The sequence below is a fragment of the Bos indicus x Bos taurus genome, chromosome 4, assembly GCF_003369695.1.
Source record: "Bos indicus x Bos taurus breed Angus x Brahman F1 hybrid chromosome 4, Bos_hybrid_MaternalHap_v2.0, whole genome shotgun sequence".
NCBI classification, from domain to species: Eukaryota; Metazoa; Chordata; class Mammalia; order Artiodactyla; family Bovidae; genus Bos; species Bos indicus x Bos taurus.
Genome location: NC_040079.1, coordinates 63,670,198 through 63,695,665, shown reverse-complemented (window position 1 = coordinate 63,695,665; position 25,468 = coordinate 63,670,198). Strand labels below are relative to the sequence as shown.

Genomic DNA, 25,468 nt, shown 5'->3' with positions numbered 1-25,468 from the left:
CACTTTCTTTCTTTCTATAGTTCCTTTTGGAGAAGGAAATGGCAACCCACTCCAGTGTTCTTGTCTGGAGAATCCCATGGACGGAGGGGCCTGGTGGGCTACAGTCTATGGGGTTGCAAAGAGTCGGACACGACTAAGCAACTAACATACGTACATACATATAGTATACAGAATACAACAGTATATAGAATATAGAAGTCCCTGTGCTCAAGGTAACAGACAGTAAATGGGGGGCAATGTGTGGCTATCCAGATGTTTTACATTTATTTATTTGAGCAAGATCCCTATGACTTCTAGAGACACAACCTTTTTACATTATAAACACCTGGCAAATCAGAGACAAATCAAATCACATTACCTTTTGTAAACTAACCATTGCTTGAAAGTATCCCTCAACCACATTTTGATGTTTGTAGACATGCAATCAAATTTTAAATTATGAACAGAAAAGAAAGCCTTACCAAATAATTGATGACATAAAATCGGTCATATTCTCTGTTCTTAGGATTGATCCGACGATGCTGTTTTTTCCTCATATGATCTTTAAGTGTATTTTTGTCCCTGAAGGTCTTCTCACAATACAAGCACTGCAAGCTACAAGAAAGACAAAAACACCAAGATTAAATAAGACCCTTGAATAGCTGTTGCAGTAGACCTTTATTATTATTATTGGGTCTTAAAATTTACTCATTTTTTAGGTCTCATAGAGTTTTCAAATGGGATGTAATATCCTTTTTGGAATCCCTCTCACTTTATTCATTTGGCTTTAGAGGATGTATGTTGTGGTTTATTTTGTAGTTGGCTATACTGGCCAACTTGGCTATTTAGTTAAAACTATGATAAAGATATCAATTACCCAAATTGATTTTGGTGCTTTACTAATTGAATTATCTATTCTAAAAATGAAAATATGTTCTTCAAATAATTATAATGATAACTAGCACTGGTTGCTTCCACTGAGTGTAATGATTAGTCTGTGGTTTGGCATATCCTATGACCTGGTTTGCAGGGTCTAACTCCTAACTCCAGCTGTGGGACTTGGTCAAGTTACTTATTATCTCTGTTACCACTCATATTCTGATCTCTAACCTGAAGATAACACCTACATTTTAGAGAATACTTATGACAATGTATACATATAAATTCATAACCATGAGAATAATTTACACAAAATATGAACAATATATGAACACATTTAAACCATGCCTTAATTATATATATATGAATAAAATGCCTAGCATATTCATGGCACATAGTAAGCACTACTTTTACTATCTTATCATTCACATGTTCCTTCTGCTAGAGTATTTCCCCTAACTGGGAATCATTACCTAATGAGGCAGTAATGACCAATTTCAAACAGATTACTAGCAAAATGTCTTTTCTCATACTAAGCTGGACAGTTGATATTGCCTGGAACTTCTACCCAACAGTCATAAGAGTTCTACTTTCTAGTCACAAAGAATTCATGAAAACACTAAAATTATAACCGAGCAGGACACTATGGGGCATTCCCAGGACACAACCATTCCACCATGTCCTCTGCCTGCCTCTTGCCTGCAGAAAAGTTGCAGTCTTCCAGGCCTTCCCTGAGTCACAAAAGTCCATCTCAAGAATTAATGACTGACAAGATAGGAACATGTAGTGACAAAAACAGCAGTTGGGTCAGGAGAACTTGCATAAATTTGAATAGTAAATCAGCCATATGGCAGTCATGCAATTTTTAGTTCCTTCTTGAAGTTCCTGATGACCATGGGCATGTGGGCTCCAGATCTACTGGAACCTGAGGATTGATAATGTTAACCTTTGTGATACCGCCCTGTTAACTCAACATCAATCAATCTGAGAATTGTACATAAGCTGATCAAACATAGAGAACAGATTTATGGACATGGGGTGGTGGGAGGGAGAAGGAAGGAGAAGGTGAAATGTATGGAGAGAGTCACATGGAAACTTATATTATCATATGTGAAATAGAGAGCCAGGGGGAATTTTCAGTATGACTCAGGGAACTCAAACAGGGGCTCTGTGACTATCTAGAGGGGTGGGCTGGGGAAGGAGATAGGAGGGGGGTTCAAGAGGGAGGGGACATACATATACCTATGACTGATGTTTGGCAGAAACCAACAAAATTCTGTAAAGCAATTATCCTTCAATTAAAAACTAAATAAATAAAAGAATTGCTTCCCTGAAACCCATTAGGGAGTTCTGGTCTTCTGAGCATGAGCCACCTGTTTTCCTTGTGTGGCCCTTGCAATAAACCTTTCTGTGTTAAACTGATGTTTTGGTTTGCTTGGTCTCACTGTGTGTTGGGCACATGAACTTGGGTTTGACAACAAAATGACTGAAATAAGTTTTTGTTGCTATTTTTGAATTCTTTTCCATCTTTACCAAACAACATCTCAATTATTTTTTATGCCACAGAAGTAACTATATTCCTTTATAGTAAACAATTTATGGGAAATAAGTTAAGGATATTGATTACTGCTAGTCTTGCTAGAGAACACACCTGGTATTATTTTATAAATGAAGGATCATTCATTAAAAGAGTGAAGAGACTTGTTTTAATGTACTGTTGATACCAGAATTTGAATTTAGAATTTTATAATGGGTATTTCTTGCTCAATGTTATTGCTCCAAATGTTGTGGGCTGAGACACCACATTCATTAGTACTATATTTAAGTGAATAAAACTAGGGTTTGAGAGTAAAATCTTGAGCCCTTTCTTAGAAAGAAGAGTGAACAGATTTTTGAAAGACATTTTGGTGATGTACAGAATTTTATTCCCTATTTCTACAAGTTAAACAGCCAGAATATAACCTCAAGAAAAGTGGAGTGTTATGATATATAAATGTAAATTAACACTAAAGTTAAAAAAATACAAGCAGGATGCTATATTTCACCTAAAGTTGAATAATATCTAGGGATTTGACTTTACTAAATGTGTAGAATAATTATAGAGAGAAGCATAGAAATTAGGAATCCAAAGTGAAGAATAGTAGTTACTCAGGGAGATACTAATGAGGAAGGGAACAAAGGGAGACTCAAGGGACATAATCACATTCTCTTTCTTATGCTGGTAAGTATATTTTTCATACCCTATATAACATACCTTACAGTGGTATATACATTGTTTGCTACATATGACATTTATATTTAAAGGCGACTAAAAGGCAATATGATCTACACAAAATAAAGACTGTCATACAAAATGTGAACTCCTCCAACATGAGAAATGAGAAAATTCTATTTCTTTAATTACTTGTGACTATTAATTTTTAAAAATTCACAGTGGAGTCCAAGATTAAGATAGCTTTAGGTTGTGTTTCATAAAAATGTACTTACTTGTCAAGCTTTTTCTGTAATGTACACAGAAATTCATTGCAGTTTACAATGTTGTCTGGCAATCCAATGTTGAAAGCATGTTCTCTGGCCATGTGGTTCAAAAGAATAGATCTAGGAAGAAATTTGAGCAATCTGCATTATTTATAACTCATCTAGGAACAAATCAGGTCAGGAGTATCATTTATATAATGATAACAATATATATATATATATATATATATACACATATATATATATATAATGATAACCTTTGCTTAAGGTTAAACATGCGACGCACATTTGGGCTACGAAAGAGTTAATGCCTTATGAAGTTTGGTCGCTAAGTCACGTCTGACTCTTTGCTATTCCCATGGACTGTAGCCCACCAGGATCCTCTGTCCATGGGATTTTCCAGACAAGACTACCAGAGTGGGTTGCCATTTCCTTCTCCAGGGAATCTTCCCAACTCAGGGATGGAACCTGTGTCTCCTGCATTGGGAGGTGTATTTTTTACCACTGAGCCACCAGGGAAGTCTGTGTTATAGTATGCATGTAAGCATATCAGTTCTTTAAAGGGAGTCCAAATGTGTTCCACAATCTGCCACTGAGCAGGATTACACTCTACTGGTGAATTGAGTATCTGTCCTTTAAACTATTAAATAAATGTGCTTTGCCTACTCTTCCAATAAATGAGGAAGAGATAACTGCTCAAGAGAAATATATAAACAAATATAACCTAGGATCACAGACATTTAGTTAGCTTATCATTGGATGCAAAACTGGAATCCACAGTTCACATATCTAATTTCATGTAAGGGTTATGATAACTTGCATACACAATGACCATCTTTTTGGTCAGTTCATGTATAGAAGGAAAATTTTAATTTATGTAATATAATGCAACTTTTACACAGAAAAAATCTTATGTGTAAAACATATACTTTGGGCGTTTGCCACAAATTTAGTTCATAAAACAAAGGTGACAGTTTTGGGGGACTTATTAGTACACATACCAATGACAGACTATGTTCAGTGACATTACACAGTTTATTTTTTCTAACTTGTTTAGACCCATGCTGCTGCTGCTGCTAAGGCGCTTCAGTCGAGTCCGACTCTGTGCGACCCCATGGACGGCAGCCCACCAGGCTCCCCTGTCCCCAGGATTCTCCAGGCAAGAACACTGGAGTGGGTTGCCATTTGCTTCTCCAATGCGTGAAAGTGAAAAGTGAAAGTGAAGTTGCTCAGTTGTGTCCGACTCTCCGTGACCTCATGGACTGCAGCCTACTAGGCTCCTCCATCCATGGGATTTTCCAGGCAAGAGTACTGGAGCTGGCCCCAAATTGCTTTTTTTTTTTTTTTTTCTTCAGAAAGTGAAATATAGCATCCACCTTCATGAAAATATTTGACTTTTTTCTTTAGTATATAATAGACACATTTATGAATCTCATAGTTCATATGTCCATTTGTCCAACCACTTAAGTATTATAGACAAATTTGAATAAAACTAGCATGTGCTGGACTACTCCACAGTACCTTTTGGGCCTGTAAGGGGATCCCCCAGGGACAGCCCAGACAGAGCTGGACTTTTCCAGGGGTTCCAGGCATGAGGCCCAGGCTGTGGAAGGGTCCAGGCAGAAGCAGAGTTGGGGTCCTCTTGCAGGGATTGGGATGGGTGAGTGGCAGGCTGTGAGGCAGATGGTTGGAGAGCTTCCCCTAACCTCAAGCCTGTGCTGGGGCAGAGTTCAGTGCCTCTAGATCCAGACCCTATATTGTACCTGGAAGGATTCAGCAATCATTAACAGCTGGTTCAAGGCCTATGACTGGATTAGGAGGATTAAGGATTACTTCACCCTAGTCCATGTGGCATTAGGATCTTTCACTTTTAAGAGTTGTACTGAATGTACTTATGGGAGATTACTGCTCTCAATTTCTCTGGGACCTAAAGGCTTGATATCTAGGGTCCATAAGTTAGGAGATGGGAGCTAAGCCAATGCATTCTTCCTTTCTCAAATATTTCTCCCTTGTTTCACTGTAGGAATAAAGGTTTCCCTACATAGTTAAACAATGCAGTTTGCCTGAAGCAGTATCAATTGGGATAAATGAAAGGTTGGTCACAAAACTTAAATGGAAAATCTGGGGAATGAGATGATTATAGGGGATTGACTTCTAAGGATCTAGAAACACACATGTGCAGGACTGTGTGCATCCCAAAGAAATCCCTGAGAAGACCCTAATCTCTCACCGGTGGCTGACTCTGAGACTCTATACAAGCAGGAAGTGAAAGTTAAGGCAGAGCTGTAAACTGATGGAGCACTGAAGATAGGTCCCAAGCCAAACACAGAACTCCTTGGCAAAGGAAAGAAGATATGTTTTCTCAAGGCTCGCTGACATATCATTATTGAACACTGAGCTGAGTAGATATGTTCAGCAGCCATACTTGACAAACAATACATGCTTTAGAGAATTAGTTCAGGAAACTCACTAAATACACAAATAGCAACAACAAAAACTCTGTTTGCGTAGGGGACAAATTTAATTTCTGTAGTTATCACATTATTTAAAATGTTGAGTTTTCAACAAACAAATTACAAGACATGCAAAGAAAAGAAACTATGGCCTACCATATGAAAAGAAAGTAGTCAGTAGAAACTGTCACTATTTCTGAGTAAGCCCAAATGTTGGACATAACAGACAAAGATCATAAGATAAATTAGATTATAAAAATATGTGCAAAGAACTAAAGAAAACCATGACTAAATAATCAAAAAAAGGTATAAGAAGGATACCCTTACGAAAATGGGAATACTAATAAAAAGATAGAAATTCAACAAAACATACAAATTCTGGAGATGAAATGTATAGTAACTGAAATGAAAAATTCACTAGAAGGGCCCAAAAGAAAATTTGAATTGGAGAACAAAGAATCAATGAACTTGAAGATCAATTGAGATTTTTCAGTCTGCAGAACAGAAGAAGAAACAACGCCGAAAATTAAATTGAGCCTCAGAGATTATTACATCTACCAATCTATGTATAATAGGATTCCCCAAAAGCAAAAAGGATAGGGGCAGAAATAATATTTGAAGAAATAACAGCTAAAAACTCCCCAAATTTGATGGAAAACATTAACTGAAACATTGAAGAAGCCTGATAAACTTCATGTAGAATAAATTAGAGAGACCCATACCAAGAGAAAAAATGAAGATGAAATCAAGACATTGCCAGATAATAAAACCTGAGCAAATTCATTGTTAAAGGACTTGCCCAATATGAAACTAAAACAAATCCTTTGGGATAAAATAAAATAATGCTAGATAGTAATTCAAATATACATTAAAAAAATATGCACCGGTAAAGGTAGTCACATAGTCAAATATAAAAGGCAGTGTAAATGAATTTCTGTTTATAAATCTTTTCTTCCCATATCTGATGTAAAAATAACTGCATGAAACAAAAATTTTAAAGACATGTTAATGAGCTTATTATGTATAAAGATGTAATTTATGTGACAATAATAGCACAAAGGAGTGGGGGAGGAGCAAGCCATTTTGGAGCAAATTTTTCTGTGTTTTGTTGAAATTACACTGGTATTAATCTGAGTTCAACTGTTTTAAGTTAAAATGTCAGTTGTAATCTCCAGTGAATTATAGTGGATCGTGAGTAGACCACTAGAAAATAACTCAAAAAATGAGGTAAAAGTAACAAGGGAATTGAAATGGTGCCCTAGAAAATGTCTACTCACCAAAAAAGAAGGCAGTAATGGAGGAAAGAAATTTTTAAAAACTTTATTAATAAACAGAAAAATGGTATAAGTAAATCCCATCTCATCAGTAATGACACTACAATAAACATTAACACAGGATAGCAAGAATGTCCTCATTTTTCTATCCTTGACCATTATCCACGCCATATGTTTTTCTATTGTTTTTATGCCCAGGCTGGAAGAACACAAATATAATCCCCAAACATTGCTAATATCATGCATAGCTGGAATCAGGTTATATTGTTGATCTTTCATTATAAACAGACTTTTCATAAACAAGAGCAGCAGAAGGATAGGGGACATTTTATAAAAATAAGACATTGCTTTTCTTTATCATTGGTTAAAGCTGTGGCAAGTGGTGCAGTGATAAAGAATCTGCCTACCAATGGAGAAGACGCAGGAGACGCAGGTTTGATCCCTGGGTTGGGAAGATCCCCTGGAGTAGGAAATGGCAGCCCACGCCAGTATTTTTGCCTGGTAAATTCCATGGACAGAGGAGCCTGGCAGGCTACAGTCCATGGGTTTGCAAAGAGTCGGAGAAGAGTGAGCACCCACGCATGCACATGCACTCGGTTGTATGGTGCAAGATAAAGCAAACTTCTGTCTCTGCAACAGGCTGACTGCCTTTCTCTATCAAACTTTCACTCATTATATCCTGATACCCATGTATCCCTGAGTTTAATATAAGGATATATATTTCAAATCATGTCAGTATCTACATTTATCAAAAAAACTTAAGCTATAGAAAATAAAAATATTTGTAGATTTTTAATACTAGAGATTCCTAATAATAGTCACATGGCTCCTTACTGGGTTAATCATAGTCTTAATGTTAAATCAGAAATAACATGTTAAAAGGAAGTAGCAGCGCTTGGTAAACTTTTTGATAGATAGCTGGTCCTCACTGCCATCCCCATAAATCTCTTTGAAACAGACAGTGTTAAAAGCATAATGACTAGCCTTGGCATAGGTTTTCCTCTATGCTAACTGATCTATATGAGTATCAAATCTTCATAACTGGTGTTTTCAACATTGATGCTTCATCCAAACCCTTTTCTAAATTCAAACAAATAGTTACCCTCTCCTTTTCAATGTTTTTCAGACAACAATGTTGGATACTGTGCTTAGCCATTTTTTTAAACTAAAGACTGCTTTCCTTCAAGTGGGCAGCAGAATGATTGTCCACTCTATGTTGTCATTAAAACTATTCCCATTTCCTAGAGTTACAACCTCATGACTTGTATTTAATGTACACTTGTAAATATTACTGTTGTATAAAAAGAAATTTGTCTGGTCTTTGTCTTTGGTTCCAGGCACTGAACTTCAAAAACCCTTGGAATTTGTTATGCCAATAAAGTAACTTGTGGTAGGCTTCTAGAATGTTTCAGAACAGGGGTTAATTGCCATAAAGACTAAATAACTAAGTGATCAAAGTTTAGGGACCCAGAGCCACCCTGACCTCCAGAGAGGAGAGAGGGTCTGGAGACTAAGTTCCATAATTAAATTAAGTAAGTATGCTCACATAATGAAGCATGTAAAAATTCTGGATACCAAAACTCAGTGAAGATTCTTGGTTGACGTGCCAGGAGGTGATAGATTCTGATTCTTTGAGAAGGCACAGAAGTTCTGTGTTTAGGACCTATCCAGATCCAGCTCTATGTGCCTCTTAATCTGACTGTTCCTGATCTGTATCTTTTATGGCTAACACTTTTCTGAGTTTTGTGAGTCATTCTAGTGAATTAATGAACCTAAGCAAATTATTGGTGGAAATCTCTGAATTTGTAGCCAGTTGGTCAAAAGTGCAGCTGTCCAAGGGAATTTCTGAATTTGTGTGGTATCTAAAGAGAGGGCAGTCTTGTAGGGGATGATGCCCTTAAACCCACAGTGAAGTGAAGTGAAGTGAAAGTCGCTCAGTTGTGTCCAACTCTTTGCAACCCCATGGACTATATAGTCCATGGAATTCTCCAGGCGAGAATACTGGAGTGGGTAGCCTTTTCCTTCTCCAGGGGATCTTCCCAACCCAGGGATCAAACCCAGGTCTCATGCATTGCAGGCAGATTCTTTACCAGCTGAGCCACAAGGGAAGCCCAAGAATACTGCAGTGGGTAGCCTATCCCTTCTCCAGTGGAATCTGATGCTAACTCTATGTGATTAGTTTTAGAACTGAATCAGAGTATATCAGTTGGTTTTAGGCCATTTGGGGCTGGTGACAGAATTACCAATTCCCCATTTATTTTCCCCCTTAGATCTTTATCATTTTTAATGTTTAAAAATAAAACACCAAAAGCTGCTGAAGGTTTAGAGTTTACAAGTTAATACAGAAGGGCACATCTGTTGCACATGGTCTTGGCCTGTCAACGGATTTTAAAAAGCCCTACAACATTAAACAGAAATCTATTTCTGGCTTTTAAAAAAATTTATTCCCCTACTTTGCTTAGAGCAACTACATTCCATCTTTGATGTTTGGTATATTAAAAAAAAAAAATTACTGTGGATATATGAAAGGGGACTGAGCCAATGCATGTAACTTAATCTATATAAGATTAAAACACCCACTGTCAGCATTTTGATAAGTTTTCAGATGAAAAACAGTAACATTTAAATACATACACAACAGCTACCTGTTTCCGAGGAACTCCTCATTGCAAAACATACAAATGCCATGAAAGCTGTTATCATTTCGTTCTTGTTGCTGTTGCTCCAGAATTTCTTTCTGTAAAGGAAAAACAGATACATTATGTTATCTGTAATAAATGCATAGCTAGCTAGTGAAAAATGTCATGGTCTGGTTGGGAGGAAACTGGAGAGAGGCACAAAGGAAGTAAATGAACACTGATGATATTTCAAATTTCTGCATTCCTGTTCTTGTACCTAAATTCCAAGTCCATACAGTTAAATGCCGGACAACACAGTATTTGGATAGCTATGCAGGAAACAAAGTCAACAGGGTCTTACCATCCTTTCCCGACTTTGTCCTTTCTCCTATCTTTATCAGTAATTTCCCAATCTCATTCTCTTCCAAAAGTAAAAATGTGCTCCTTTCTGAAATTCTCAGTTTAGTTTGTAATCAAGTTCTGATCAATGTTTTTTACTTGATCTGTCTTTCATATTACTTCTCTCCACCAATCCCATTGCCATCACCCTGAATCCAGTCTTTAGTCAGTCATTATGAGATTACTATGAGTAAGTCTCCTAGAAGGTCTGCCTGATTTTAATCCTTTTTTCTACCATATTCACCCTCTCTTTGGCAGGTAGAAAAAACTCTTAGAATTATTTTCATGTATAATTATCTTGTTACTCTCCAATTCATATAATTTAAAATATGCACCAGTAACATCCTATTCTAGTCAAGGTGGTTCTATACATTGCTTTTCCTTGAGGTGATTTTATTTCTCTTTGCTTTTTCATTCTTATAAATATTAACTGTTCTTTAAGATCCAAGCTGATTCCTATTTCTGCCATGTAGTCAGCTCTGAATTACAGTACAATAGTTAAAGAGTTCAGACTCTGAAACATTGAATAGAACTAGATTTGAAGCCTGATGTGCTGTACCCCATGGGGTTGTTGCAAGGAGTTGGATACCACTTAGCGACTGAACAACAATTACAACTCACTTATACTTGATATTTTATTTAACCTCTATAATACTTAGTTTTCTCAATTTAAGATGAAAATACTACCTCACAGCATTGTTTACAGGATAAGATCAGAAATTTGTGTAAAGAATTCAGATTGCACACATGTATGGTCAGGCCACTCAAGATGGCTGTTCTCCTGCTCTCTGTACATCCCCTGCCTAACCAGTCCCTGCTTCACCTCTATCTTACGTACAAGACTGACCATAAAGAAGGCTGAGTGCCAAAGAATTGATGCTTTTGAACTGCGGTGTTGGAGAAGACTCTTGAGAGTCTCTTGGACTAAAAGGAGATCAAACAAGTCAAATCCTAAAGGAAATCAACACTGAATATTCATTGGAAGGACTGATGCTGAAGCTCCAACACTTTGGCCACCTGATGTGAAGAGCCCATTCATTGGAAAAGACCCTGATGTTGGGAAAGATTGAAGGCAGGAGAAGTGGGTGACAGAGGATGAGATGGTTGGATGGTATCACCGACTCAATGCACATGAGTTTGAGCAAGCTCTGGGAGGTGGTGAAGGACAGGGAAGCCTAGCGTGCTGCAGTCCATGGGGGTCGCAAAGTATGGGATATGACTGAGTGACTGAATAATAACAACACATGACACATTCCTACACACAAGCCTCAGGCCCCAGCTAGTGATTGTTCTTATCAAAGGGGCAGTGAGGGGCGTGCCCCTTTACTGGTCTCCTGGTAACTAAGGAGCTCATCTGACCTCACTTCCCCTATGATTGGTAAATTGCTTTACCATCATCTCTTTTGCTTGCTTTATTTTCTGAATGGATATGAAAACTCTGAAATTAAAAGAGAGTGTTTTATGCTGTTCTTATTTTACATCTGCATACTACTCTCCAGCTACTCTTATAACATGAAGCTCAAAATAGGAACTTCATAAAGTCCATTACTGATTCTATAAATATTTGTAGGACAGCCTAAAAAGGAGCTAGTATCTAGAAGCTTAATAAATTCCACTGGTACTTCTGGAAATCTATCATCAAACATTTAGAAATATTAATCCACTGAAGAAAAAAAAAATCAATTCAATCAACTTCTGCTTTCAGTCATGATGAAAATAATGGATACTGGACTTCCCCTTCCCCTGTAAACTATTATAAAACAAGTTGCTTCATATATTGTATCTGTTTTCAGAAAATGGATAATAGCACTGTGATGGATGAGTAAAAATAAATAATACATTGCCAGTTTTCTGTTGGGTAGTATTTTCCAAATCACAACACAGGGAAGTTAAACCCAAATGAAGGATATGTATCTACCTCAGTTGGTGGAGAAGAAAAAAGAAAAGAAGAAAAAAAAGACTGGCATTTAGCATACTTTAAAAGCAAGAGAAATTTGTGGGACAAGGTACTAGAGAGAAGAAGCTTTAGAGGAGGAGCTCAAGAAACCTAGACTGGGATTCTTTGTATCTTTGCCCAAATACTGAGCTCTGTACATATAGGGGTAATCCCTGGTGGCTCAGTGGTCAAGGATCTGCTGCAATGCAGGAGACATGGGTTTGATCCTGGGGTTGGGAAGAGCCCCTGGAGAAGGAAACAGTAACCCACTCCAGTATCCTGCCTGGGAAATTCATGAGCAGAGAAACCTGGTGGGCTACAGTCCATGGGATAGAAAGGGTTGGACACAAGTGAGCGACTAAACCACCACCACAACCCATGTATAGGACAGGACTCTGTGAGGCCTGATAGGGGAGTTCCAGGGGCTGTGAAGCTTAATGGGGATTCTAGAAGTCACAGCATTGGACTCGGTACGTTGGAACTCTTGACACACAGAATGGAGAGACCTTGCTCAACACTACAGGCACACAGCAAATATAAAAGAACACTTTTCACTTCATGAAGCTTAGGGCTTTCTGTTGGTGGCAGGTGGATAGATAAAAGCAAAAGAAACAAAGGGAGTAAAGTTGATGTATCAGAAAATTTTAATTATTGCTTTTTAAGTGAATCTTACATAAAAACTGAAAGTGACAGTAAAAGTCAAATTAAAGGAAAAGCGAACCTTGATAAACATGTATAGCTTAACTAAAAGAGAGAAAACACATCTCAGAGCCCTATATTTACAACTATGTTAGCAGCAAAACAAAAAACCAACAGATAATGCTCTTGATAAAGATCACTTTAAATACCATGCAGTAAGGCTGAGCAATACTTTCTTGGCCTGCTCGTGTTTTTGGACTATAAGACCAGTAAACATTTATTAAAATCATCATTCTGGCTTATATTTCTCAGGCTGGTGATAATATAACCTAAAGTTGGCTAAAGAAATGTCTTACTGAAAAAAAAAAAAAAGAAAAAAGAAAAGAAATGTCTTACTGAACATTTCCCTGGTTTTGATTAGCACAAACATAACACATTTCTGAGTTTAAACCACAGTGATACTAAGCCATCTACAGTTTACTCTGGCCAAATTTAAGTTTTATCAGTTGACCCTAATTGATACAACCTAAGGGTAGACACCTGAAGCTGTGTAACTTCTTCTTGCTGCTGCTGCTGCTAAGTCGCTTCAGTCGTGTTCGACTCTGTGCGACCCCATAGACGGTAGCCCACCAGGCTCCCCCGTCCCTGGGATTCTCAAGGCAAGAACACTGGAGTGGGTTGCCATTTCCTTCTCCAATGCATGAAAGTGAAGAGTGAAAGTCAAGTTGCTCAGTCGTGTCCGACTCTTAGCGACCCCATGGACTGCAGCCTACCAGGCTCCTGTGTCCATGGGATTTTCCAGGCAAGACTCCTCTTAGGAGAGCCTAATTTGCATTTTGGTGAATTAGAAGGAGCATGGAATAGACAGGGCAGTAAAGCAAGAAGCCACTTTTTAATGGCAAGTAGCTAAAACTGCTCTGTTCTATTTGCATCCTTGAGCTTCCAACCATCTCTACTAACAGAACATGAGCTCCTTTATGCACAACTTATTACAATAGAGTCTTAAAAACACAAGATAACTAAGTTTATACCCCTGGTGCAACAACAAACACACTACAAATCTGAATACTCTCTTGAAAATCAAAATAAAATTCTCAAAGGAGAGGAGTTTATAAAACATTGATTATCTCTTACTCATAAAAGACTGGAACTTCTTATGCTAATTCTTATTAGCATTTCATATAGGCTATAAAAAGGTGGCAAGAACACAGAAAAACTGTACAAAAAAGATCTTCACGACCCAGATAATTATGATGGTGTGATCACTCATCCAGAGCCAGACATTCTGGAATGTGAAGTCAAGTGAGCCTTAGGAAGCATCACTATGAACAAACCTAGTGGATGTAATGGAATTCCAGTTGAGCTACTTCAAATCCTAAAAGATGATGCTTTGAAAGTGCTGCACTCAAAATGCCAGCAAATTTGGAAAACTCACTAGTGGCCACAAGACTGGAAAACGTCAGTTTTCATTCCAATCCCAAAGAAGGGCAATGCCAAAGAATGCTCAAACTACTGCACAATTGCACTCATCTCACACGCTAGTAAAGCAATGCTCAAAATTCTCCAAGCCAAGCTTCAGCAATACATGAACCGTGAACTTCCAGATGTTCAAGCTGGTTTTAGAAAAGGCAGAGGAACCAGAGATCAAATTGCCAACATCCGCTGGATCACTGAAAAAGCAAGAGAGTTCCAGAAAAACATCTGCTGCTGCTTTATTGACTAAGCCAAAGCCTTTGACTGCGTAGATCACAATAAACTGTGGAAAACTCTGAAAGAGATGGGAATACCAACCCCCCTGACCTGCCTCCTGAGAAATCTCTATGCAGGTCAGAAAGCAATAGTTAGAACTGGACATGGAACAACAGACTGATTCCAAATAGGAAAAGGAGTACGTCAAAGCTGTATATTGTCACTGAGCTTATTTAACTTATATGCAGAGTACATCACGAGAAACGGTGGGCTGGAAGAAACACAAGCTGGAATCAAGATTGCTGGGAGAAATATCAATAACCTCAGAAATGCAGATGAAACCACACTTATGGCAGAAAGTGAAGAAGAACTAAAGAACCTCTTGATGAAAGTGAAAGAAAAGAGTGAAAAAGTTGGCTTAAAGCTCAACATTCAGAAAACAAAGATCATGGCATTCGGTCCCATCACTTCATGGCAAATAGATGGGGAAACAGTGGAAACAGTGTCAGACTTTATTTTTGGGGGCTCAAAAATCACTGCAGATGGTGAATGCAACCATGAAATAAAAGACGCTTACTCCTTGGAAGGAAAGTTATGACCAACCTAGATAGCATATTAAAAAGCAGAGACATTCCTTTGCCAACAAAGGTCCGTCTAGTCAAGGCTATGGTTTTTCCAGTGGTCATGTATGGATGTGACAGTTGGACTATAAAGAAAGCTGAGCACTGAAGAATTGATGCTTTTGAACTGTGGTGCTGGAGAAGACTCTTGAGAGTCCCTTGGACTCCAAGGAGATCCACCCAGTCCATCCTAAAGGAGATCAGTCCTGGGTTTTCATTGGAAGGACTCATGTTGAAGCTGAAACTCCAATACTTTGGCCACCTGATGCGAAGAGCTGATTCATTTGAAAAGACCCTGATGCTGGGAAATATTGAGGGCAGGAGGAGAAGGGGATGACAGAGAATGAGATAGTTGGATGGCATCACTGACTCAATGGACATGAAGTTTGGGTAAACTGTGGGAGTTGGTGATGGACAGAGGCCTGGCGTGCTGCGGTTCATGGGGTCGCCAAGAGTCAGACACAGCTGAGAGACTGAACTGAACTGAATAGGCTATAAAATGGAGAACTTTCCACAGCAATAATAAGCTGGTAAGATATTTAAGATCAGTCCAGGGTGTTCATTGGAAGGACTTATGCTAAAGCTGAAACTCCAATACTTTGGCCACCTCATGCAAAGAGTTGACTCATTGGAAAAGACCCTGATGCTGGGAGGGTTGGGGGCAGCAGGAGAAGGGGATGACAGAAGATGAGATGGCTGGATGGCATCACCGACTCAATGGACATGAGTTTGAGTGAACTCTGGGAGTTGGTGATGGACAGGGAGGCCTGGCGTGCTGTGATTCATGGGGTCGCAAACAGTTGGAGACGACTGAGCGACTGAACTGAAGATATTTATGTAAACAAATATAACAGCGTACTGTATATGTAAGTTATCCTAAAAATTGGAATTTATTATTGGTTATTAATTAAAAAATTCTAAAGTACTTTTTTAAGAATTCACAACTGATAATTTTTAGAAATAGAGTTACATAGAGAATTTTATATTGTTGTGGGAAAAGAAATTGGAGGATGAGTTTTACTTTTTTTCAATTAATTGCTTTCACTTGATACAGCATATATATTTTAATAAGTACATATTTCAAAACTTATTTTCAAATTTTTATTTATTTATTTATTTATTTTTGGCCATGCTGGGTCTTTGCTGCTGCAAGGGCTTTCCTTTAGTTGTGGTGAGTGGGCGCTACTCTTTAGTTGCAATGCGTGGGCTTCTCATTGCGGTGGCTTCTCTTGTTGAGGAGTATGGACTCTGCGGCATGTGGGCTTCAGTAGTTGTAGCATGTGGGCTCAGTGGTGCTGCTTCGGGGCTCTAGAGCACAGGCTAATAGTTGTGGCACACAGGCTTTGTTGCCCAGCAGCACGTGGGATCTTCCCAGACCAGGGATCGAAACGGTATCTCTTGCACTGGTAGGCGGATTCTCTACCACTGAGCCACCAGGATGTTCAGGTCAGTTCAGTCGCTCAGTCGTGTCTGACTCTTTGCGACCCTATGGACTGCAGCATGTCAGCCTTTCCAGTCCATCACCAACTCCTGGAGCTTGCTCAAACTCACTGTCCATCACGTTGGTGATGCCATCCAACCGTCTCATCCTCTGTTGTTCTCTTCTCTTCCTGCCTTCAATCTTTGCCAGCATCAGGGTCTTTTCCAATGAGTCAGTTCTTTGCATTAGGTGGCCAAAGTATTGGAGTTTCAGCTTCAACATCAGTCCTTCCAATGAATATTCAGAACTGATTTCCTTTAGGATGGACTAGTTTGATCTCCTTGCAGTCCAAGAGACTCTCAAATCTGCTCCAACACCAGTTCAAAAGCATCAATTTTTAGCTTTCTTTATAGTCCAACTCTCACATCCATACATGACTATCAGAAAAATCATAGCTTTGACCAGATGGACCTTTGTTAGCAAAGTAATGTTTCTGCTTTTTAATATGCTGTCTAGGTTGGTCATAGCTTTTCTTCCAAGGAGTAAGCGTCTTTTAATTTCATGGTGGCAGTCAACATCTGCAGTGATTTTGGAGCCACCCCCCAAAAAAAGTCTGACACTGTTTCCACTGTTTCTCCATCTATTTGCCATGAAGCGATGGGACCAGATGCCATGATTTTAGTTTTCTGAATGTTGAGCTTTAAGCCAACTTTTTCACTCTCCTCTTTCACTTTCAAGAGGCTCTTTAGTTCTTTACTTTCTGCCATAAGGCTGGTGTCATCTGCATATCTGAGGTTATTGATATTTCTCCCGGCAATCTTGATTCCAGCTTGTGCTTCCTCCAGCCCAGCATTTCTCATGATGTACTCTGCATATAAATTAAGTAAGCAGGGTGACAATATACAGCCTTGACGTCCTCCTTTTCCTATTTGGAACCAGTCTGTTGTTCCATGTACAGTTCTAATTGTTGCTTCCTGACCTGCATACAGATTTCTCAGGAGGCAGGTTAGGTGGTCTGGTATTTCCATCTCTTTCAGAATTTTCTGTAGTTAATTGTGATCCACACAGTCAAAGGCTTTGGCTTAGTCAATAAAGCAGAAGTAGATGTTTTTCCTGGAACTCTCGTGCTTTTTTGATGATCCAATGGATGTTGGATCTCTGGTTCCAGCAATTTGATCTCCGGTTCCTCTGTCTTTTCTAAAACCGGCTTCAACATCTGGAAGTTCACGGTTCACGTGCTGTTGAAGCCTGGCTTGGAGAATTTTGAGCATTACTTTACTACTGTGTGAGATGAGTGCAATTGTGCAGTAGTTTGAGCATTCTTTGGCACTGCCCTTCTTTGGAACTGGAATGAAAACTGACCTTTTCCAGTCCTGTGGCCACCGGTGAGTTTTCCAAATTTGCTGGCATATTGAGTGCAGTAGTTTCATAGCATCATCTTTTAGGATTGGAATGACTCAACTGGAATTCCATCACCTCCACTAGTTTTGTTCGTAGTGAGACTTCCTAAGGCCCACTTGACTTCATATTCCAGCATGTCTGGCTCTAGATGTGTGATCAGACTGTCATGGTTATTTTGGTCTTGAAGATCTTTTTTGTATAGTTTTTCTGTGTGTTCTTGTCACCTCTTCTTAATATCTTCTGCTTCTGTTAGGTCCATAATATTTCTGTCCTTTATTTTGCCCATCTTTGAATGAAATGTTCCCTTGGTATCTCTAATTTTCTTGAAGAGATCGCTAGTCTTTCCCATTGTATTGTTTTCCTCTATTTCTTTGCATTGATCACTGATCTTTACAGTGATCACCAGGATGTTGGGGACATTAAATAAATAAGTCTTTTTTAGTCTTAAGAGACAAAGCACAGCAGGCCTCTGACCTTGCTTCTAAGCTGCCTGGACACTGCCCTGATGTGAGTGTAAGCCTTGCGACACCATAGATAAGATATGGCACAAATCTCGGGACTGTTGAGCCCCTGGAGGGGGTTTGGCCAACCAAGCCCTAGGCTTACCACTCAAGTTTTACAGGATAGAGCAAATAGCATTATAATGAAACAAGAGCTGCAATTTGCTCACAGATTGATGATATTATCAGTTTGCATCCTGAGATTACAACCGGGAACCCCAAACTTTCTGAAGTCTCACCCACAGAGTGGACGCACTGCTTGGGACCCTTTCCCAACTGGGACTCCAGGTGTGCTGTAGCACAGGATTTCTGTGCTGCATCCACTTAAGTCTGGATGTTGGTCAACACCCAATTCGGTGATATATATCCTCTGTTGTTTCTATTCCCTTTTTTCTTTTAATGTTAGTATATTGAAAGTAAGCTAGATAATTCTCTAATAAATATTGGTATTATTTATTTGTATATAATGAGTGACTTATTTTGTTAAGAAATCCTTTGAACCTACGATGAAAGTGAAAACTCTCAGCAAAACACAGGGAAGCCCTTTAATAAGTATATATCTAAAAAGCATAATTACATGTTTGTCACTAAGATAACTTTTTGAGAAAAACAGGAGATGCAAGTCAAGATATGGAAATGAACTAGAATGATAAATCCAACAATTACAGAATCTAAGTATACTGAAGTAGAATGTAATTGCTTTTGTTTTATTCTTTAAATATATTAAGAAATAAAATAATGGCAACATGCTTTCCCTCTTATCCACTCTAATAAAGCCTACTCTATGAATTGTCTGTCTGTACATTATAAAACAAATAGGAAATTATTATTTCTTAATATAGGAACACCAAATATATACTGATATACTTTTAATCAAATTTTGCTGCTGCTGCTGCTGCTAAGTCGCTTCAATCGTGTCTGACTCTGTGCGACCCCATAGATGGGAGCCCACCAGGCTCCCTCATCCCTGGGATTCTCCAGGCAAGAACACTGGAGTGGGTTGCCATTTCCTTCTCCAATGCATGAAAGTGAAAAGTGAAAGTGAAGTCGCTCATTCATGTCCGACTCTTATTTTCCAGGCAAGAGTACTGGAGTGGGGTGCCATTGCCTTCTCTGTAATCAAATTTTTACTTATACATAAATCATGTGAAGATGAAAAAGAAATTATTTTAATTCCATAACTATTATGTCTATAATAGCTTTCCTCATCTTGTAATCAATTCAGCAAATTAAGGAGACAGTTATTTATTTGTTGAAATTGGCTCTGCTGACAGTTATGTCAAGAACACCAAATAGTAAACCTGGAAGCTACTCAAGTCAGGTAACTCAGTCACTGTCTCTTTTATTTATTTTTTTAATTGTGAAAAATTTCATAAGCAGGAAAGTTGAAAGACTAGTACAATGCACATCTGTATACCAAATCAGTTCAGTTCAGTTGCTCAGTTGTGTCCGAGTCTTTGCAACCCCATGAACTGCAGCATGTCAGGCCCCTCTGTCCATCACCAGTATCTATACTCAATAACTGTTCACATTTTGCCACAGCTTCTCTCTCTCTCCTCCCCTCCCACACACCATACACACATATATATTTAGCACTAAACACCTCTTGCTTTGCTGAACCATTTGAAAGCAAGAAAGCTGCAGACTTCACAACACTTCACTCCTAAATGCTTCAGCATTCTTCTAGTGAAAATAAGGGCATTCTCCTATATACAAGCACAGTGCCACTATCATTGTATCTAAGAAAATCAATAATTCCAAAGTGCCTAACACCTGGGTAATACTTAGATTTCTTCAATTGCCTCAAGTATGTCTCTTACTGTTCATCTCTTCCCCAGCTCCCACCAAGACCTTCCTAGGTTCACACATTTCACTTGTTTGTTAGGTGCTCTGCCTCCAAATCCCCCTCTCCCCACCCAGTTCCCCCACCCTATGAATCATAAACCACAAAATAACTAAACAGCCTGGTACTTCGACTCTGCTGTCTGGAAAAGGGAAGTTTTTCCCAACTCAATAATGGTCTTCTAAAGTATATGGACAATACTGTTGAATGGAAGGGCTCTGCTTCCAATGAGCTCTACTTACACAGACCTCTTGAATGGTTAGCAAAAATCTAGGTGAAAGACAGCCACGTCACCACTATGCCCCTCCACCCTTATTTCAATTGCTGCTAACTTGGTATGATGAGATAAAACAATACAGAGCTTTAAGGATTCTGTATTTCTTTCTTCTGTAGCATACATGTTGAGCACTGCTGATGAAGTATTAGTGAGGAAGAAACTGAGTGGAAGATACTTGTGACAAATAAGAACAACTTTTTTTCTTATTTTTCCCTTTTCTCCTGCCCTTCCTTCCTTTTTTCCTTTCTTCCTTTGGTAAGATTGGTATTGGTTAGGATTAATGATAGCTATGTTTGAAGTCATTTACAAACAAAAATATAATTTTTGGAGACAATCCATAGAAAGCATCACAAAGATGCTTTCTATGACATCTTTGATGGCACATCCAAGCCACCATTTTTGTGCTTTTATTTTTTCTAAAAAAGTCCCATACTAGGTAGATATACTAGATTTTATTCATGGATTTATAGAATAGAGGGATGAAGAGAATGTCACAGATGTTATCTGTTTGAACTGCTCAAAGTGGCTGATGAAATCAGATAAAATTTTCATTACATAATAGGCTTGGATAAAAATCATAGTTGTAAGAATACAACATCAACTGATGTATTAAGCAAAGAGTCATAATAACAAGCTGTATGATTGTGTAATTGGTTTTAAATGTCAAGAATGGTAGCAAAGGGGTCAGCACATAGTGTTGCATCTTTATTCATAACCTGAATAAGAGGAAACATTAATGAAACGGCAGACATAGCAGATGGCATGCAACACAGTCATAGGGGACTGACATGTAGGTAGAAAATGAAATTTGTGAGTTAGTTTGGAAATTATAAAAATCAGCCAATTTGGGAAAAAGCAATTTAGAAAATGTCCATTTAGGTTAAGTATTTGTATAAAGGAAAGAAAAAACTGATGCTTAAATGACAGATCCAATGGAAACAGCTTGTATTAACATAAGGAAGTAAAACTAAGGTTAATGTTATTCATACGATATCAAAAACATTTCATAGATACTGATATATTAGATTCGTAATAGTTTCCTGGCTGAATGGCTACACAAGTGACTATGAGAGAAAAGAGCACACTTCTAAAGTTCCCTCCCAACCAGCTCAGAGGCAGCAGCATGTCAGAACCTGCTAGCAATTCTCAGTCCAGGGGCCTAGCTGCGCTCCTCCCATACAGAACACCACAAATCTCCCTACCAAAGTTAGAACAGCGGTCCAAAGGCTCCACAGAAAGGCAGCAGAACTCCTTATTCCTCCTGCTTTCCATTTCTAGAACCATGGATTATCTCTGAGGGTATCTGGGATTATTTAATTTACACCTCCATCTTGTTTTCTTAAGTATTTCAAGTGGTTATAAAGCAACATAGCAGAAAATTAGTAAAGGAAGAAAGAAAAAATTAGGGTGGGATGGACACAAATCGAAGATAAAAAATAAAAAGAAGAAATATAAATGTATATCCACACATTCAAACCTCTAGGGGCTTCAAATTTGGCTATTGGCTTTCTTAGAAAAGGGCAACAGTTGGACAGGAGTTCATGTAACAAAGAATTTTGCTGGCTTTGTCCCCTGTTCCTAGGAGACAACCTATAAAGCCCTGGAATTCCTTGAATGTTTGGAGTGTCTTTGTTACTCCTGGTGGGCCTTTTGACGTCACCTGATAGTTCACGCTAATGAGATAGCTCCAGGATGGGGACTGCCATGTTCAAAGACCAACATGTTGTCAGTTGGCTAGGGTTTGAACCACAGGACATCAGCCTGACTTCAGGAAGGGGAGGGGAATGGGAGTTTGAGTTCAATCATGTGGTCAGTGAGTCAATCAATCAAACTTAATGGAGTTTCAGCAAAAACTCTAGACACCAAAGCTCAGGTAAGGTTTCCTGAGTGTGTATTGTTATAATATAATACTGTGTGCATTGCTATACACTGATGTATCAGAAGAGCAATACATCCCTGGGGACGATGAAAGCTTTGTGTTTGGGGTTCTCCCAGAGCTCATCCTATATATCTCTCTGGCTGGTTCTGATTTGGACTTATTTCTACAATAAAATCTGTAATCATAAATGTAGGCTTTGTGAGTTATTATAGCAAACTAAAGGCAATGGCACCCCACTCTAGTATTCTTGCCTGGAAAATCCCATGGACGGAGGAGCCTGGTAGGCTGCAGTCCATGGGGTCGCTAAGAGTCGGACATGACTGAGCGACTTCACTTTCACTTTTCACTTTCATGCATTGGAGAAGGAAATGGCAATCCACTCCAGTGTTCTTGCCTGGAGAATCCCAGGGACGGGGGAGCCTGGTGGGCTGCCGTCTCTGGGGTCACACAGAGTCGGACACGACTGAAGTGACTTAGCAGAAGCAGCAGCAATGAACCTGAGGGGGCATGGTGGGAACCTCTTGAATTTGCAGTCAGCTGGTTAGAAGTGAAGGCAGCCTACGGAGCCCGAAATTGTGGCTGCTGTTTGAAGAGAGGATAGTCTTGTGAAGTCTGGCTTAACTCTGGGAAGTCAGAAGCCATTAATAAGTATATTATGTGATAGAATGGGCAATATACTTAGAATGTGTATGTGTGTTAGTCGCTCAGTCGTGTCTGACTCTTTGTGACCCCACGGACTGTAGCCCACCAGCCTTCTCTGTCCATGGAAATCCCCAGGGAAGAATACTGGAATGGATTGCCGTTCCCTTCTCCAGAAGAACTTCCCAACCCAGAGACTGAACCCTGGTCCCCTACATCACAGGCAGGTTCTTTTACCTTTTGAGCTACAGTGAAGTCCATATACTTAGAACAAATAGACCAAACAAGATAGACTGTGTCTCATATTGATTCTCCAAAGCCAGCTCTCATGCCAAAGCATATCCCAAAACTTAGTGAGAGCAATGCTGAGGGGCAGCAATGCAGAGGGGTACAATAGATAGCTGTTTCCTTCTGACTGGAGGTTGACAGTTTAAGACTTCCTAGAAAAACTGTGACCTTCCTCAAAAAAATTTTCCCTGAACATGGCTTTTATAAATATTGGTTGATAATATTCTCAACTTTGTCCTTCCAATCAAGTAGCTTGACTGTTGTTTTTCTAAGCTCTGACTTGGATGCGCAGCCACTGGCCTTAGAAGGCAACTGGGAGACATCTGAGTTGACTCTGTCTTATAAAAGCTGCAGAGTCCTAAACATGAACAGGAGTTGACATGGGAAGTCATTTAATTCTTTGTCAAAAATGACTCAAGGAGACAGCCACACACTAGATAAGAGAGTCCCCTAAAAAATCATTTTTATTCCTCATCTCAGCCCCCAACACCAACTACTAGCCTCCAAAGTTGTACCTCATTTATCATGGTCACAATTTTTAACACAGATTAAAGTTTAAAGAAGGTGTCACCAGTTGCCCAGCCCTGATTTTGGTGGGGGGGTAAGTTGGGGGCTTGTCAGGAATGTACCCAAAGAACACCTGCCAAGGAGTGACATAATTTGTTGGCACATCCTCCAATGACAAACTTCCAGCAAAATGTATACCAAGGTACATTAAACATAGTAATTTACTAATATAATATTCACTGATAACTATGTCAAAAGGCCAAGATTAGATATTAAACAATAATAGGTTTTGGAATTTATTCATGACAACTAGTTAGTAAGGCCAATTGTCTCTTTTAGTAGACAAATACATATGTGTGCATATCTTTCCGAATTCTATGAAAAGAGGAGAAGCATCTACTTTAACCACAAGTGGCATTTAATCACTTAGAATTGATATTTTTGCACTGTGGTGTTGCAGAAGACTGTGGAGAGTCCCTTGCTGCAAGAAGATCAAACCAGTCAATCCTAAAGGAAATCAGTCCTGAACATTCATTGGAAGGACTGATGCTGAAGCTGAAACTCCAATACTTTGACCACCTGATGCAAAGAACCGACTCACTGGAAAAGACCATGATGCTGAAAAAGATTGAAGGCGGGAGGAGAAGGGGATGATAGAGGATGAGATGGTTGGATGGCACCACCGATGTGATGGACATGAGTTTGAGTAGGTTCTGGGAGTTAGTGATGGACAGGGAAGGCTGGTGTACTGCAGTCCATGGGGTCGCAAAGAGTCGACACGACTGAGCAACTGAAGTGAATTGAACTGAATCACTTAGATATTAATTAAAATAAAGCAGCAGCTGCTGTTGCTGCTAAGTCACTTCAGTCATGTCCGACTCTGTGCGACCCCATAGACGGCAGCCCACCAGGCTTCCCCGTCCCTGGGATGCTCCAGGCAAGAATACTGCAGAGGGAGGAAGAATTTCACTCTGCTTAGGGTGAAGAAAGCCACAAGAGAACATTCTTACAATGAAAGAAAGTTGGATTAAAAAAAAAAAAAAAAAAAAAAGACAAACCCCAAACAAAAACCCTGCACAACTTATTTTGACTCCAAGAAAGCTGAAGTCAAAAGGCAACCAGACAAACTGAATTCCAAAAGGTGACAAACTCTCTGACGAGAGGCAGGGATACAGGAACTATTTCACCTTTGGCAGAGCAAGAGATGAAAAGGGCAAGAAAGAAGAAAAGAGCTGAAATTTTAAAGAGCCCTGGGAGTCCTGGACATAAGGGGATCCAGCTCTTTTCCACAGGCTTCCATCAAGATCTCGGGAAAAACACTGGCAGTAGGGCAAAGACACATGAACAATGGCCCTTCCGTGGTGTGACAGTCACTCAGTCATGTTTGACTCTTTGTGCCCCCATGGATTATAGCCTGCCAGGCTCCTCTCTCCATGGAATTCTCCAGGCAAGAATACTGGAGTGGCTTGCCATTTCCTTCTCCAGGGGATCTTCCCAACCCAGGGATCAAACATGTGTCTTCTGCATTGCAGGCAGATTCTTTACCATCTGAATCACCAGGGAAGCCTACTAGTAACAGACATTTCTAAGTATAAAGACAAGTCAACTTAAAAAGTATCTGCAGATAACATGCTTGATTTTACCTTATAATCTGCAGACAATATATTAGAATATTTAATGAATCCATACACCTTTTTCAAAGGAATACCTGAAACAGAAGTAGCGATAAAGTTCTAAATGACAATCATCA

General features: G+C 39.1%; 1 protein-coding gene across 1 annotated transcript in view; it reads right to left on the bottom strand.

Moving 5' to 3' along the window:
* ZNF277 (zinc finger protein 277) overlaps positions 1 to 25,468 on the bottom strand; it is a 134,475-nt gene that overhangs the window by 15,474 nt on the left and 93,533 nt on the right. The window contains exons 5-7 of the mRNA XM_027539558.1: positions 9,709 to 9,800; positions 3,346 to 3,456; positions 462 to 594 (exon numbers count right to left, since the gene is read on the bottom strand). Coding sequence (XP_027395359.1) covers positions 462 to 594; positions 3,346 to 3,456; positions 9,709 to 9,800 — 336 coding nt within the window. The remainder of the gene's footprint in view (positions 1 to 461; positions 595 to 3,345; positions 3,457 to 9,708; positions 9,801 to 25,468) is intronic.